Here is a 16,512-nt window from a genome sequence, read left to right as displayed (position 1 = left end):
AAGGTAAACATAGGTTGCTGCATTATGGTGCCGTAGTGAGTGATGGTTAAAAAATCCTGTGTCAATTGTCCTGACTCAAGTCCATGACAGAATTATAGTTGAATGAAAAAAGTATTTTATTTTAAACATATAACTTTGGTGTTCCCATTATGGTAAATATGGCATGGCTCTGCATTCAAAACACCTGTGGTCAGCCACCCTGGAGCATAAAAGCCATAAAAACATTTTCTTCAGAGGTGTTACAGACAAGATGAGAAGTTAAACAAGCACACACATGTTGTAGAGACAGACAATCCATAATCAGAGTTTATTTTATTATATCACTTTCATTTGGATTACACAATGGTGCAATATGGCTGGAAAGGACATTATTGACAACTGACTATGACGTTAACACTTGGGGGACTAAAAGTCTTGATGACTATGAATGTCTTTTTGTCATATTGTATATAAGACATCCACATTTTTTGTGAAATTTAAAGCTACTATTGTGTGCTACCTGTGTGGCAGCAGTTAACAGGGTACAGCTATATATGCATCCCATACAGTAGCTGAATATGAACACAAAAAACTGATTCTATGTCTACCATGAAGTCTGTTTTCTTCAACCACAGAATATAATATATATATTTTTTAGTTCTGCTTCAGTGTAAAAAAAACTTCACTTGAACAAATGTGAAGCAAGCTGTGAAATATAAAAATTCCTTTTAATCCATTTTTTATTTTTTGCAAACATTGTGTCTGTTGGAAAGGAAGATGTCTCGTCGCCTAATAAAAAGCTTAGATCTCACAAGTTCATCCAGGTTTTGAGTAATGAAGACAGCTCTTCACTACATATTTACATCAACACCATTATTTTCCTAGTGCAGGGTACATTGCTATAACTGTCAACAGCAGAATATATAATCACAAAAATTAAGCTGTTGTTCTGTCATTGACAACGTATCATTTCACTGCCTGAGATACAGTCTAACTGGGTGTTTAGGATCGCCACTGCAATGTTCAGCTTTCACATTGTAACATGCAAGTAAATAAACAACAGATGCACAGATCTCATTCCTGGCCTCCAGTGAGTTTGTGGAACAGTTCTTCATCCAGCGTCTCGTTCTGGTCTTTAGCTCGTGTGGACAGGAAGATGTAACCACCAATGAACTCATGGACCACCTTGCAGTCGCAGCTCAGACAGCAGAAGGCTATTGTCACATTCTGGTCAAACTCTATAGTCACCTGGAATTACACACAGGCAGCAGATTTAATATTAATGTCTCCGAGGTAATATGCTCTTCTTACATCAATAAAGAGCCAGTTAAAATCATAACATATGGCACAATGACCCCCACCTGTCTTATCTCCCAGTTGACGTTCCACTGCTTCATGTTAGCAAACCTCCACGTGGTGACAGGAAGTCCGGTGGACATATCAATGCGAATCAGACGGTTGTATGAGATACCAAGAATCTCATCCTTTTTACCACCTTTGAATCTGAAGCACACACAGACAACCTGTCAGATTTACGATGTAAAAAAGTTATATTCTGTATATGTACTCTAAATATATGCACACTGTACCTGACAATGTAGTAGTTGATACCAAACTCTGGGAGTGACTGCCAAGCTTGGATAAAGCGCATCTTGGCATCCATTAGAGACAGCTGTGCTATGTTCTGATGGGCCTCCAGGATACGTGCTGTCAGCTTGAAACAATCACGAGAGGCAGATTTAGCAAATATTTAATTATGACAGTGATGCTCCAGGCAATGTCAAGCATCGTGCATGACGTAGCCCTTGAACCAACCTGTTTGGTCTTTTGCTTCTTAGCATAGCGTGGGGAAACAAAACATTCAGCGTTCATCTCCATGGTGTCAATGTCCGGAGCTGCCTGACCAGGAGGGGGCGCCAGGCTTTTCATTTGCAAAAAGGACTGGACGTTCTTCACTTCAGACTTGTAGGAGCTGTAGGCCATTGTCTTGCCCTTAGAGGCCAGAGTGCATGCAGCTTTCCACTTGGCGTACTGCGTTTCCTGCAGCAGAGAGGAACATAACAGTACATCAGTTACAAAATGAGTTCCACACTGGTGCATATGTACACACACTGGAGAGATTTCCAAAAAAAGGAAGCAATGCCAGTGATCACAGACAAAGTATTCAGAAACAAGATGAGCAGATGGAGCTTACATTGTCACATCGGATGTACACCTCGTTCATCCCATCAGCTACCGGCAGCAGCAGCTTGATGCCAAACTTCTTGTCTGTGACATTGACGTCAGGAACTACCTCACAACCTGTCAGATCAGGAGGAATATGTTGCACTGATTTAACAACAAAACACAATAGACAATGCTAATCCCATAATTATAATAATAATTAAACTGAATTGTTGTGGGGATTCATGCGATTACACTGCAGACTTACAGACACTGGAATACAATAATTAACATTGCTTTATCCTATGACCAATAGCAATATTGCTCATGGTCATGTTGATACTCAAAGATATAATCACACAAAACAGGAATACTTTAATTGAGGGTTATTTATCCCCAACAATACAAAAACACACAATATGGTTCCATTTCCACTGACCTCGGAGGTGCAACTGCTCTATGGGTCCTCCACTGGCAGACTCCTTGTTCTTGTAGTAGGAAATGGTGGTGTCCTTGAACACGAACCAGTACTCTTTGTACGGTCGCAGCGTCAGTCTTTTGGGCCTAATTTAAGACAGGAAAAACAAAAATACTTTTTTTGTTTTGCTATGTGTTGTTTTATCTGAGTAAATGAATGAAGACTGTATTTAATATGGTTCATGAGGGGAAAAAAACAGCACAGATTTAAGAAAGCAGCTTGACAGAATTCATCTCCTTTCACAAATTATTACATGACCAAGATGACATTGTGAGATCAAATGAAAGCACATTATACATTTCTATAGCAAATATTTGACCCCGACCGCAACATGATCTCATGACTTGTTCCATCATCCACTCATCTAGATCTAACATTACTGGACAGATGAGGGATTAAAAGACAGAAAAGCATTAGCATCAGTAATTACCAATAATCATCAATAGCATCTTCATGTGATAGAGTATAATGTGTATTAAGTTGGGTTTACCTAAATAGCCGGAGGGAATCTGCCAGCTCTGGAATGTCTGTGATGTCTTCCTGGAGGCGGGACAAACAACAGTCAATTATCCTGTGTCTCCTGGTTACATCACCGTGTTAAGACATGCAATCATCTGAGGCCTACACATCAACTTCAGTTTGAAAACAGGTGTTCAACTGTAACAGGCCTGAACATTACAGTAAATATTCACGCCAGTAGCTCCATCTAAAAAACACATGTTTACCAGAATTCTGTCCGTGAGACCGCCTTCAAGTGTCACCTCCAGGTTGGACAGAGCAGCCTCCACTTCATCTATTTCTGGTTCATTGGAGTTGTCCAGTGGTTCACTCGACATGGTCAGTTTACAAATGTGATACTGAAAAGAAAAGAGAGTATTTATTCCTGAAGGGAGAAGCTTCAACTTCACTTTAACGATTAAACATTCAGTTTTGTAAATAATAAGTGCAAGTCACAATGAAGTTCTCTGTCATGACTTAAGAGGTTATACAAGACTGGCATTAGTCAGAGCAGGGAATGAGCACAGCCCTGTGTGCCAGCCACTGCATCAATGTGTAGGTGAATGTAACACTAGTCTCCTTTTTGAATCACTGGGATGTCTGAATCACTGTCCCAGCACTTGCACAATAACAACGATCAAAGAGGGATGAAATGTAGACACTCAGAATGTTGCAACTCATTTTTTTTTAAATGATCATGATAATCAATAGTTCCTTTGAGCAAATACATCTGATGGAAAACTACAATTATCTGTCTATACCTTCCTTTCTGCTTCTTCCTCTATCCTCCCACTCTAGTAGGAGCTTCTTGTAGGGATTTACTGTAGATGCCTGACCCACTCTTCCATAGACGTAATGTTCTGAGCGGCACGACACATACATACTTAATACTATACTTAATATACAAAATGTATAATACTTTTTACTGCAGGTACCATCACAAACAAAATAATTCTAAAATAAAAAATACAAGCTAGGGTTAAAGATATAGCTTTTACCACAAATAGTAGCCACAAATTTACTGAATTCTTTTCTGAGTATTAATGATGGGATAATGTTCACCTGTAGTGAAGCGAACATCAGCATTTCCTCGTCAGTGCAATCTATCTCCTCCAGCAGGATGGACCAGCGAGCCTGTTCATACAGCTGGGTTATCCTGACAGCATCGTACTAAAAGTGAAAAACATGCAAAAAGGCACACACAAACACACACACAATTTAGATCAGGATTTTCAAGTCATGTTCACCCTGCTGTTGTTCCAGGGAGTTTTCCCTGAAGGATAAATTCTGGGTCTCTTACTTTGGGATTGAGGTCAAAGAAGACATTGTACTTAAAACGAAGCAATAGCTTGTCTTCATGTTGGATTTCTTGCTCCATGAGAGAACGAGACGAGTCCAACCACCTGTCAATTATAACAATAACAAACTGTATGAGCTGTGGATAAAAATATCATTCAAATGATCTGACACCATCAATTTCAAATCAACAGTATTACTGAAATGTTTTGGTTTCTACCCTGCATTGTTGATGGCTTTGTCCACTAGCGAGAGCTGTTGGTACATCTTGGCCAGTTCAGCAGGCGGTAAGTTTGGCTGAGATTCAGCAAGAGGGTTGTCTCCAAACCAAAGGCTGGTGGCAGACACAGGCATCCCGTTCTCGGGGTCATAGGTCGCTGTCATCGTCTTACTGTACATGGGGCCTTCATGGAAAATAAAGTATGATTAATTACAGCTAAACTGATCCAGCAAAACTTTATATTTTTAGTGAATTGGAGTGAAAATATTAGGCGTGCTGAAAGTTGTGATGTAGTGAGTATGATGATTAGACCAAAGGTTTTAATCAGAGTGACCTAAAGCTTGGACTATGTTATGGTGAAAGAGTGGGAGATCCTGAAAAACATGGCAGCACATTGAGCACTTCTTTTAGATCTCAGTGACAAAAACTGTGTCCTGGTGGATCTCAGAAGCAGCCTTAATGAATGTGTCTCATTCCCTCTCCTCAGCCTAGTTAGTTTACAGGACCACAGATGCTACGCCCTCCTCAGATGGATGATAATCTTCAATTTGAATTTTGGACTGTATGAAATCTAAATGACTACATTTAGTCAACTTGCCTAAATGCCATATAAATAAACTGCAAATAACTATAACAACCAATGATACTTAGTTATTTAATAGCCCAGTCAAGCATAGTCTAGAATTTCAACTGGTCATAATGTTGTTAATTAATCAGGACAAACTGATTCATAGTTTTAAGTGCTGCACCAGAGCAGGCACTACAAACACTGCTGCACACAACTACTGTCAATTACGGTGGAAATGGTATTATAATGATTATGATTAACTGTGCAGCCATAAAGTATACAAAATAACATAAATAATAATAATGGCCTGTATCTCCATTTCTGACATCAATTTATAATCCTAGTGTGCGCCACCCAGTGCAGTTTCACTTTTTCTTATGTGAATGTTATTCTCATGTAGTTCTGACCTGTGAGACTTTTTTAGCCTTAGTGAAACAGTACCTGTGCTTCCTGGTCCGCCACCACTGAGTAAATCGATGTCCCAGATGTCATCATGTGGTGAGTTCTTGTCTTTCTTCTTCTTCTTCTTGGATGGATCATCTGGCGGCTTCAGCAGGGACAGTTCCTCTGATCTCCTGATGTCTGAAATGCAGCAATGAAGAGGAAGTGTGTGGGATCAGTGAGAATATGGAAGGAAGGTGAATCTTAATTTTACATCAGACAAAAAATATTTCTGACCGAGAGACACGAAATTGAACAAAAGCAGCAAAGAGAGAGGGGCACCCTAATCAGAGAAGAGAGAAACTCACTGAGCACTCGACAGATGTCTGCCACGGCCTTGAAGACCACATTGGAGAAGCTGACGGTCATTTTGACGGTTTTCATATTTGGGAGCTGCACCAACAGAGGTTTGTGCTGTGGTGTGTAGCGCAGGTCAGCATCAGCCTGTACAGAAAAATCATTTTAAATCATATGAGCTACACATGCAAGGCTTTATATTTATGCTTTTAGGGAATATGTCGATATAAAATGATGTTTGTAAATTGTAAATTTGTATGTAGAGACAATACAAAAACACAGTTTCCTTTCCACATCTAAAAAGACCAGGTCAAGTGCAATACATTTTAGAAAGGTGTACCTATCCTATATGGTCAATGGAAAGAAAAGCTAAGTCATACATGATACAAAATACGATAAAACATTTTAAAATTCCCAAGTTCCTATTTCAGACTAACTGAGTAACAACTGTCCTGTTTTTAAGAGTGCAGGCAACTTTGGTTATCCAGTAGCCACTGTTTTAAATTATAAGATTTGAAAAGTTTATTCTGCTTTTCAGTGTTTCAGGGAGCTTGTTCCATTCTTTGATGACTGTCCATGAAAAGGCAGATTGCGCAAATGAGGAGTGTCGCATGAGAATAATGCAGTCAGAATAATGCGGTTCAGAGCTGGACTAAGGACATAAATAGGACCCAGCTTTTTAGCAGTCTATTAGTATGAATGATTTTCAATCAGAAGCTATATAAAACGAATATGAGCTCCCTCTGCCTTAAGGGGCTTTTAACATGGAGAAGTTAATTATTATGACTTTGAGTGAAATATTTTATTGAGTCATGGGCTATTGGATCAGTAATACTTCACCAATCCCCTGCAGGTAAATGGTATGTATTGCTTTGTAATCGAGAAATTACCTGAATCCCATACTTGTCCAGGGTCCAGTGTGTTTTCAGCAGCCAGCATTTTCTTTGTTCCCACCATAAGGCATGGTCTGACCAGTCCTGGGGAGCCTCTGCAGATAGACGGATTCATATTACTGCTTTATTAGGACCATATTAATATCATATTTCAAGCTTAATGGATTGTGGACACCAAATATTATAGCACACATTTATAGGGCCTGCTAATACCAATACAAACACTTCCTGGACCAACTGTCCTGTAGGTGACTCAGTGTGTAAAGTGGGGTTTTATGAGTCTACCTGACATCATGTTATGCTGCTGGGCTGAAATCTGTCTGTTGATGATGACACGCTACTTAGTCATCTACTATGTCTCATACTCTAAAAGCACCTTCTATAGTTGGGCTCCTCCGTTTGTTATGGAGAACTGTGAAACTATATCTAAATCCTGGCTGAACTTTGGCACCTAGGGCTAGACATGCTAATGCACCGACACCAAACAATGTAGAAAAATGTGGGGCAAACAAAGGTGTGGCTTGACTAACAGACCTGCTGCGGTAGGGTGGTGTTGGTGGTAGTGAGGTGAGGTAGGGGGCAGGTCCATGTGCTTACAACAGGGTAGCATAGAGTTACGTTTTTTTTTTTTTTTTACCAGGTCATGAAAATGAAAGCAATTGAAGGATAACTTAATTCCTAAGAAGCAACTGAAACGTGCCTATTCTTATGTCTCTCTCTTCTGTCATAACACATATAGTGATAGTCCACTACTCCCATGTGCTATTAGTTTTCCACACACTTACTGATCTTCTCCACCAACTTCAGCATGAGGCCTCCAATGTGCAAGTCCCCCTTCACTCTCATCTTAAATTTCATGGAATCATCTAAATGTTTTTGATCCACCTGCACAGACAGTTCCCATGATGTTTCTCCAACCTCTGCTGCTGTAATCATTGTTCTGAGAAGACAAAGGGGGGAGGGGTGAAGTGACAGTGCATTGATTACAGACCATGTGCTCCTGTTTAGATATCGCCGTCACAGAGCTACACTAACTATTTCTATCTCTAATTAGACACACAGTAGGTGAATTCCACAACCTGTGTGGATTCTTTGCTTGCTCTATTTTCTTTGGGGGATTAGGAAACATCTGGGATGAAAACATGACTCAGTGGATTAAGTGTTTCTCAACATCCTGCGGAAACGTCCAAATTAACTTGGCTAGCAGTTAACAAACGCAGATCTCTTTAGTTTTTCTATTTTAAGTGGTCACCAGTGGAATAGATTTATGTGCAATGACACTGCAGCCTCTGCAACACTCCTCTCAGCCAACACATTTATGAATAAGAAATCAGCAAACACACAGTGGCAGATATACTGGCTAATGCCAGAAGGAAAAACAGATGAGACTGCAGAACACACAGAGCAGGCACAAAGCAGTGGCACTGCTCTGTATACAGCAAAATCACAGATGTAGTGGACGACTGTTGGATTTTTTAATTATTAGAAAGAGGGAATGGATGAAAGGCTTTGGGCACGTAGGAAAGGGGAGAAGAGTGGAGGAGGAGCAGGGAGGGTGCTGCTGTGGAATGTGTGACGAGCAGGGACATGAATCTGGTGCAGGAGAGACCATGCAAAACATCTATCTCCACACACTGCACCAGTCTCCCTCCATTCCACACATGAACAGTGACAATTTGGTGAACAAAGAGATATAAACACACACACACTCTCTCTCTCCCTCTCTCTCTCACACACACTCTAGCCTGGAGCTATCAATAGAAATACCTGTTTCATTTGTCCTGGGTAGGCCACTGTGTGTGTGTGTGTGTGTGTGTGTGTGTGTGTGTGTGTGTGTGTGTGTGTGTGTGTGTGTGTGTGTGTGTGTGTGTGTGTGTACACAGTGTAAAACTATGTAGCTGGAAGGCTAGGTTTTATGAACACACTCTTCTGCTTTCTGCAGCTGTAGGGTTCCGATAAAAGTTTGAGCTTGCATGTCTGCCGAAGGAATACTTGAGTTTGCTGAGATGTTCCAACGTATCAACAAATATTCCTTCGAAAGACAACTGGAGGAACTTACTCATTAAATATGACAGAACACTGCAGAACACACCCAAATGTGATATCATATGGATATAGCCTAGCTAATCCTAGCATTTGAGGCTAATCAAAATATAACCCCAATATTTTACATAGCCTATCCAGTTTTAAAGAGGTCTGTAGGCCTGTTCATTCATCATGTCTCCTACAGGAAAGCCATTCAGTGTCTCATTTCCAGCTTAAAACACATTGATTTACTGGTAGGCTACTCCACAAATTCAGCAATGGAAGAAGACAACCAACCCTTCTTTAAAATACAACTGCACCCATACAATGACAGACTGTACTCAGAAGCAGCATGTATCAAATTAGCCTACGGTAGTTATTGTTAGAAATCCTTCACAATGCTTCACATGGTTTGAATCAAAAAGCATAAATTATGAGAATGAAGTCTGTGGCATAAGATTTTTCCATTGAGCCATAAACAGTGCTACTGTTACAGCCAAGCCTGGGTATGATAGCACAATAAAGTTGACCATTAACCTCCGTCTATGTAGGCCGACCACAGACACATAACAAAGTCCCAAAGGGGCCATTCCCAGTTTTCTGATGTGATTTCTTTGCCCGTTAGGAACATGAGAGCCCCTCCTGTGGTCAGGCCCATCGGGATATTAGTCCATAAAAACTGACGGTACCGGGTTAGTTAAGAGTCTGAAACCGCCCTTACCTCGAGTTAAAGTTTTTTTTTTTCTTTTTTTTTGGCCGGCAAGCCTTTCCAAGAAATACCTTGTGAAGTGGAGTATCCTGGGAATGAGCTCTGCTTTGGGAGCGAAGCAGGCCACGCCCCGTCCCAGACAGGTAACCCGGGAGAGGTGGAAACGTTGGAGGAAGTGAGCTAGTGGGGCAGGCAGACCTCAGGTGAGTCAACACAGAACAACCTCACCTGTCCACACACGGTGTCTAAAGTTTGGGTTGTCCTTTCTGTGGGTCTACAAAGGTTGACTGGCTGGCTACGACATGCAGAGACTCTCTGTGGCCCCATGTTTAACTTTGGCCCGCCTGAAACTAGCGGGCTAACTAGTTTATGTTCATGCTAACTAGTTTGGTCAGCTAGCTTGATGCCACAACAGCATCAATGCGAATGACACTGTATCGTGGTAATAACGTAAACATGCTATGAGATAAGATGCATTTGAAAAAAATATTACACTTTCATGTGTGTCGGGTTGCTTCAAGTGTAATAAACATGATTAATTAATCAAAATCTCAAATAGGGACTAAATTAAAAGCAAACGTTAGCCCAAACCAGTGTTGGAGCTGTTTTATTCAGACACAGGTGCAGTGATTAACTTAGTGTCCTTGTGTTTGAAAAAACAAAAAACAAAACGAATGTATTTTGAATGAAAAGGTGTAGGCCTTTTTATTTATTTATTTATTTTACATTATTTCGTGCCATTGTTTTTGTAAACATATTAAACAAATTACTGGTTTGGATCTAAACATCCTCTGGACACCATCTGGAAGCATATCTACTTTAGAGAAAGACATTTGAACTATAATTTATCCTACATGAATATAACATTAAAAGATCACAAATGTGCAATCTATCTAACTGTTCTGCTCCATTGTAAGTGAATATAAAGAGCCAGCCAGACCCACAACATGATGAATAATGGTTTACCTCAGATGAATCAGCCCACCTCCCTTAATGCCCACATCCTGCCCAATGAGTTAATCAAGATGAATCACCACAGTGTGCCCTTTCTACATAACGATATTGCCAGTTTATGAAAGAACAATAACATATATCAGTAACACTGACTACACTGACTAGCTAACTTTTTTCCCATTTGGACAGATGGTGTTCTCCTGACCAGCCAGCCACATTAAGTTAGGGCCAACTTTGTAGCTTGTAATATGTAGGTGTGTTTCTTTAGCCATTAAGTGCATGATGTTGACTTTTCTGCTTGATCATGATGTGAGTCCATGTGTGAAGTCTGCCACCCGCTGGTGTAAAATCGTACAGTAACTTTTTGACTGGTCCTTCAGCAAAATGCATCCTTCAGCCAGATCCAGACATCAGCCCCAAATGCATGAGCACAGGCTGAAGATTGGGCTAAATTTTCAGATACTGTGTATACACTTTTAATTTATCTTGAAAATGCAAAACACAATAGCTACTTCACAATCAGCACTAGATTTATTGAAAACACAGCATCATATTCTCCGTGGTGTGGTCCTATAACAAAAACAACTTTTAATTTCCTTTGAGATCAAGTAAATAATCCTCAATTTGGTATCCAAATTACTTATAGACAAAAAAGACAAAACAAGTTTAAAATAACATTTTTTGCTGAATTAAGCTAAAAAAGGCTGACACTTCTTAGTCATTCGTTATTTACAGTTATTTTGGTCAATAGACACATTGTATTGATATGATAAGTAATTTTGAATGGTCTGTAGAAGAACAATAAGTTATTTGTCATCCTGTAACTGTAACCTCTAGTAGTGGCCTGAGATTTTCTCATCAACACAGCCTTATGTGGCATACTCACAACTCACATGCTACCACACAGTGGCGCCATAAGACCATGCCTTGAGTTGCAGAAGCGCTTAAAGAGTTTGTGATACAGGTTTGCAAGACAAATTCCAGTCTGTTCTAACATTACGCTTTGACTAGCTTCATTGGGGTGACCCTTTTATCAGCCACTGTATAAATGTCGAAATGTGTTCCCTTTGTGATGATGTGTGTGTGCGTGAATAAATCAAATAAAATCAAAAAGCATTAAGACCAACGATCATCTCACAGTTTTTTTTTTTTTTTTTTTTTTTTTCTGGAAGACAGCTTGGTGTTCAAACGTCTGAGTACTACCAGCTGCTTTTTGCATCACAATATTAAATGTCAGTTTCATATTGTATAACTCTTATCATAGAGTGAAATAGCCCTTTAAATGAACATTGTTATACAATATGGTTATTTTTGAGTAACTCTCAATAAGTGTAGTAACAGACCTAGGTTTTTCACCAACCATCTGAAAGGGCAGGAAGATTTCTCTCCCTTTTTCATGAATGATCTAATAGTTTATTGATTATGTGAATATCTCTCTTCATTTTGCAGGGAGGACAGTCGAAGAGTCAGCTGCAGAAGAACACCTCCAGAGTTGGTAAGTGTTCAAGGACACTTCAGCATGGTGTTTACTTGCCAGGAGAAGGTCTTAAAGTTGGATGCTCCAGTTGAAGGACAGTTTCTCTGACCACTTGACCATTTTGACCACACCCAGTGGATTAGTGTAGCAAACATGCCTGTGAGTCTGTCTGAGCTCTCTGCCCCAGCTGAGTGTTTAGTGCTGGCACACAAGCTCGTCTTGAGTCCTTGTGTAAGAGAGGAAATGTAAGTTCCATGACAAAAACAAACAAATAAACCTTGAGCCTCATAAACTGTGTCACTGGTGGACAGACACATGGAAAATAACATCATTTGGACCTGTCAGCCTTGGACGGAGTACAGACAAAGTAACACCATGGCCATGTCATGACACCTGTGGTTCTAATGGCAACATAGCACCTTCGGTGCAAGCTAAAGTAAAGGACAAATATCATTTTTACTACGGTGCCTGGGAGAATGATAAAATGTGCAGTCTTTAGAGTGATGAGGAGAGAGAAGGAGAAATTTTGGACTGTGGTTTTAGACACAATAAATTACATCTACTGCCTGAAGCTGGTCTGAACCTACTTGGAAGCGGGTGGGAAATAACATCTGTAGAAGCCTTTGCCGGCTTTCTGTATTTATGGAAAGAGAAACCTCCCGGTGACCTGGGAACACGCTTACCCAATTAGCAGCCTCGCCGACGGATCAAATGGAAGTGAAAACATTCACTGCCGTGACGGAGACGCATCACAATGCCCCATTCATGCTGCCGAGCCCCATGCTTTTGGGGGTGAGGCGGAGTGGGGGGTTGTTCTTCTAGGGATGTAGTGGGGAGGTAGGATAGACGAGCGGCAGTAATGAATGCAACGAGAAACTAACTTACCTCACCGCCTTCTTTGACGTGTCGATGGAGACCTCATGCATGGTTCAGAGGTAAACACTGTTCAAAGGTGTTGTTTTCATAAGGCTACCAACCACCGCTCACCTTGGCGTTCCACATCCCCTTCACCTCAGCCCCCGTATCCCCTCGGACGTTCCCACCTCTACAACCCAACACAACCACGGCTCTGATCCTGTGGGACGAGGGCTGAGGAGGTCAGGAGGCCTGAGAACCAGCACTGCAAGAGTCTCTTGACAGCACAGGGCTCAGGGGAATAAAGGCTACGCTGCCTCATGGCCTGCAAAGTGTTACAGCTTTGATTCATTTTCTCTCTCTTCCAGCCTGTCAAAATCATGCCTTTGCTCTGTTTCTTATTTACTGTTTTAATGTGAACTGGGTTATTCTTAAGCCACTGACCTATGTAGCTGTCAAGAAATTCCATCCCAGTACCCATTAAAAAAAAAGAGAGAGAGAGAGAGAACAACCTGCACCTGGCAGGTTATTTGTTTTACAAATGTCACTGTAATGTAAAATTCAGTTTTGATGAGAGTCAATCAGACCCAGGTGTGATGGTCAAGTGAGGATTTATGTCTTAGGGCAGAGTGATTGACTCAGTATAGAATCTTTGTTGATAAAAGTGTCTATATTTGACTAAATATTACAGACGTCCCCTCAAATGGACTGTGAAACCCTTGCACTATGAAAGCTCAGTATAAAGGCTCTTTTACATCTAAAATTAATTGTTTATTTATAAGGGTGGGGCCATAGGTGCTTCAGTAAATGGTGTCTCACGTTGCTGCTTGTGGATATTTCCATTGAAGCTTATAAAAATGTTATTAAGCCGCAGCCAATGCTATAAAAAAAAATCTAAATACAAAAATGTTTTTAAAGTGAAAAAGAAGCAAAAACTTGCAGAAAGTTCATGCATTTTCAATTACATTTTAACTTTCCATACAACACTGCCAAGACTGATATTGTTTTTTTTTCAGTTCACATCTCCTTGCATGGAAACATCTGATAGAAATAAAACTTTTCATGGTGTCAGGTCAGATAGCCATAAATACAGGTTGTCAGCGCAGTGTGACCCTCACATCTAGAGGAGAGGCTGCTCTGAGCTGTGGTTTGGAACAGGATATCACATGTTTGAATATTGCACTTCTTTCTGAAAAGTGGCTACTGTAAAACAACTTCCATTACAGAGTATCGCTTTACCTGTCACCGGCAGTATTTCATTCCTTTGCTGCCCAGAAGCATAAAAGATATAGAGGAATACAGCCATATGGATGATTTCTGATCATTCATCTCAGGAAGATATTCTGCTAGTCCGAAATTAAAGGGGGGGAAGGCAGATAGATGGCCTTTTTCAGATGTTAAGACAGATGAACTCCCTGTCCTCTTTGTTGGCAGAATTTATGATGAAATGCTGTCGGTCACATCAACTGTCTCAATCCTTCAGTTTTAGCAAGTACCCATAAAGGGTTTTGTTCATGTGTGAATATCAGATGTGTTGAATGAAGCCATATGCGATGCTGTAACTTTTATTAGGTTTGTCAGAGCATACAGAGACATTGTGGGAACACTGCCCATATTCTGTTAAAGATAAAATAACACCTTTTCTTACAGGTCCTGTATGCAGAGGATGTTGGACGATTTGGCCACATGTGCACGGAAGCATTTAGATTCCATCCAGCCACGTCCTGTGCTTCAGAGCAACATGGAAGAAACAACCCTTGACACCAGCCTTGAAGTTGCCGTGACTGATCTCACAGGTACAGCGTAAGAGGAAGCGGGGCGTTGTGTTCCTTTCCTCCCCACATCAATTTGCCAACTGGTGGTGAATGGGTGCCATTTTGAAACATGCAAATGTGGGTAGCCTCTGCCTGTATCAGCTGATGCAGGTCAGTGTTGTTTTTGGCTGAGCCTTAAAGGCCTGAGGGGAGAAAGACGTACTGAGAGTTAGAAAAGGTCGCATAAACTCTAGCGGGATTACTTTACCAACACTTTCCATGGCTGAGATCCTGTGAATGGATCCATTGTGGGGTGGGTCTCTGCTCGCGGAAAGCAAACCCTGTCAGGATCCAGTTCATTAGCACCTAGTTTACTGTTTGAAGTTATTTATCCGGTGTCTAAAGGGGAACCCCGTTCGGGCACATGTAAGTGTGTATGTGCGCATGCATGCGTACATGTGTATCCATGCGCAGGCATGTAATGTGTAGTACAAACGTACAGTGCTCACAGGATCTACAGGGGGTTTCCAGAGCAAATTACTAAAGAGCAAATAAAACTTTCCATGGTGCAATAAAATGTATGGAGAACGAACAGGAGGGACATTGGTGCCGCTCTGAAGGTGGGAAACAACCTTGAGAATTTGTTGAGAAAATATATACTCAAGGGTTTGTCATATATATGTATGTATATATGTTCTGACGGCCACTGACCTTGACTTTGTAAATAGAAAATAGTATCACAAGGATAGGAAGTTAGAAAAGTTAAACAAAGTATATTTATAATATATTGTTTTGTTTTCCGAGAGGCACTCTCTGAAAAACTAACTATGGGGCTATATTACATAATTTAGCCATTCAATATAATGCTATTGGTGTTAGTAAACAGTGTTTGAATTACTGTTTGCTTGTGGATAACTCTGAAGCAGCAGTAGTCCGTCCTCCTCTGAGTTATCCTGCTGTGTTTCAAACTATCGTGAGTACGCCTGTGTGTTTTCCCTTCTCTTTTCTTTTGTGATCTGTTTGTTCTTTGGAAGGCATCCTTGTGCCTTTGGTCAGACAAAAGTGCCGCGTTGAGCAAAACCTCCACTCCACTTTTATGGTCTGTGTGGGCCGTCCTATTTGTACATGCTTAGAGCAAATTAGACCAGCAGCTGCGCATGGCCGTCCCATTCCATGTTGGCTTTTCATGATAAAAATATGCTTCGGTAAACCTCGCAGCTCGGATCCAGAAATACGTGGTTCATTTCTTCTGGCACTGACACCTCTCCATATTTACAATCAGCGCTTCCATTTTCCGGCATGAAAAGAGAAAGACATAGACACACAGAAAGAATAGAAGGGTGGAAGTAAATGAGGAGGGGAGGGGGGCAAGAGGGACCACCTATGCAGATGTTTTCCACATGCAGAAGGAAAACAAGCTGTAGTAAAATGAGCATGAGGAGAGGGGAGAGAAGGCTGCACCTGTTGTGGGGTGATGATCTGGCCATGGGTGACATCAGAACTTGTAACATGCTGCTTGAGTCATTAACCAACTACAAGCCAGTGAAGGCTCTTTGTATGCATTTCAGAAACTGTGTCCTCAGTTTACTTTGATGTTTGGAAATTTCAAGAGAAAAACAGTGTTTTGTAAGAGAAATGACCAAATAGGAGAAAGTCCGTAAAAAACATTGAAAGCTACAAAAAGCTAACTTGATATGAATACGTTGATTCAAGCATGTGTTTATGAAATGACTAAACTAACTATCTGAGCCTTTCTAAATAGATTTTAGGGAAAACAAACATTTAAAAACATTTCACAACCTAAATACTAAAGAAAAAGAAAGCTGAACTAGTAAAGAGGCTTCTTCAAAAATCTTTCTTCCCTATATCTTAGGTAAATTGAAACCTATCATGAGAGCATCTGTT

General features: G+C 40.6%; 1 protein-coding gene across 1 annotated transcript; it reads right to left on the bottom strand.

Annotated features, from left to right (window-relative positions):
- Window positions 1-1,053: 1,053 nt before the first annotated feature.
- On the bottom strand, window positions 1,054-7,769 carry fermt1 (FERM domain containing kindlin 1; the record flags this gene model as incomplete). Its single annotated transcript, XM_084000489.1, has 15 exons — window positions 1,054-1,227; window positions 1,341-1,482; window positions 1,569-1,693; window positions 1,795-2,019; window positions 2,174-2,280; window positions 2,582-2,706; window positions 3,111-3,160; window positions 3,346-3,477; window positions 4,181-4,288; window positions 4,419-4,521; window positions 4,635-4,818; window positions 5,644-5,784; window positions 5,952-6,087; window positions 6,831-6,928; window positions 7,619-7,769. 15 exons carry the CDS (start codon window positions 7,767-7,769, stop codon window positions 1,054-1,056), a joined length of 2,001 nt encoding a protein of 666 aa, XP_083856615.1.
- Between the last annotated feature and the right edge of the window lie 8,743 nt (window positions 7,770-16,512).

Source organism: Trachurus trachurus (assembly GCF_905171665.1).
Source record: "Trachurus trachurus genome assembly, chromosome: 24".
Lineage (NCBI taxonomy): Eukaryota > Metazoa > Chordata > Actinopteri > Carangiformes > Carangidae > Trachurus > Trachurus trachurus.
The sequence above is the reverse complement of the archived record's forward strand: the minus strand, read 5'-3'. Positions and strand labels throughout refer to the sequence as shown.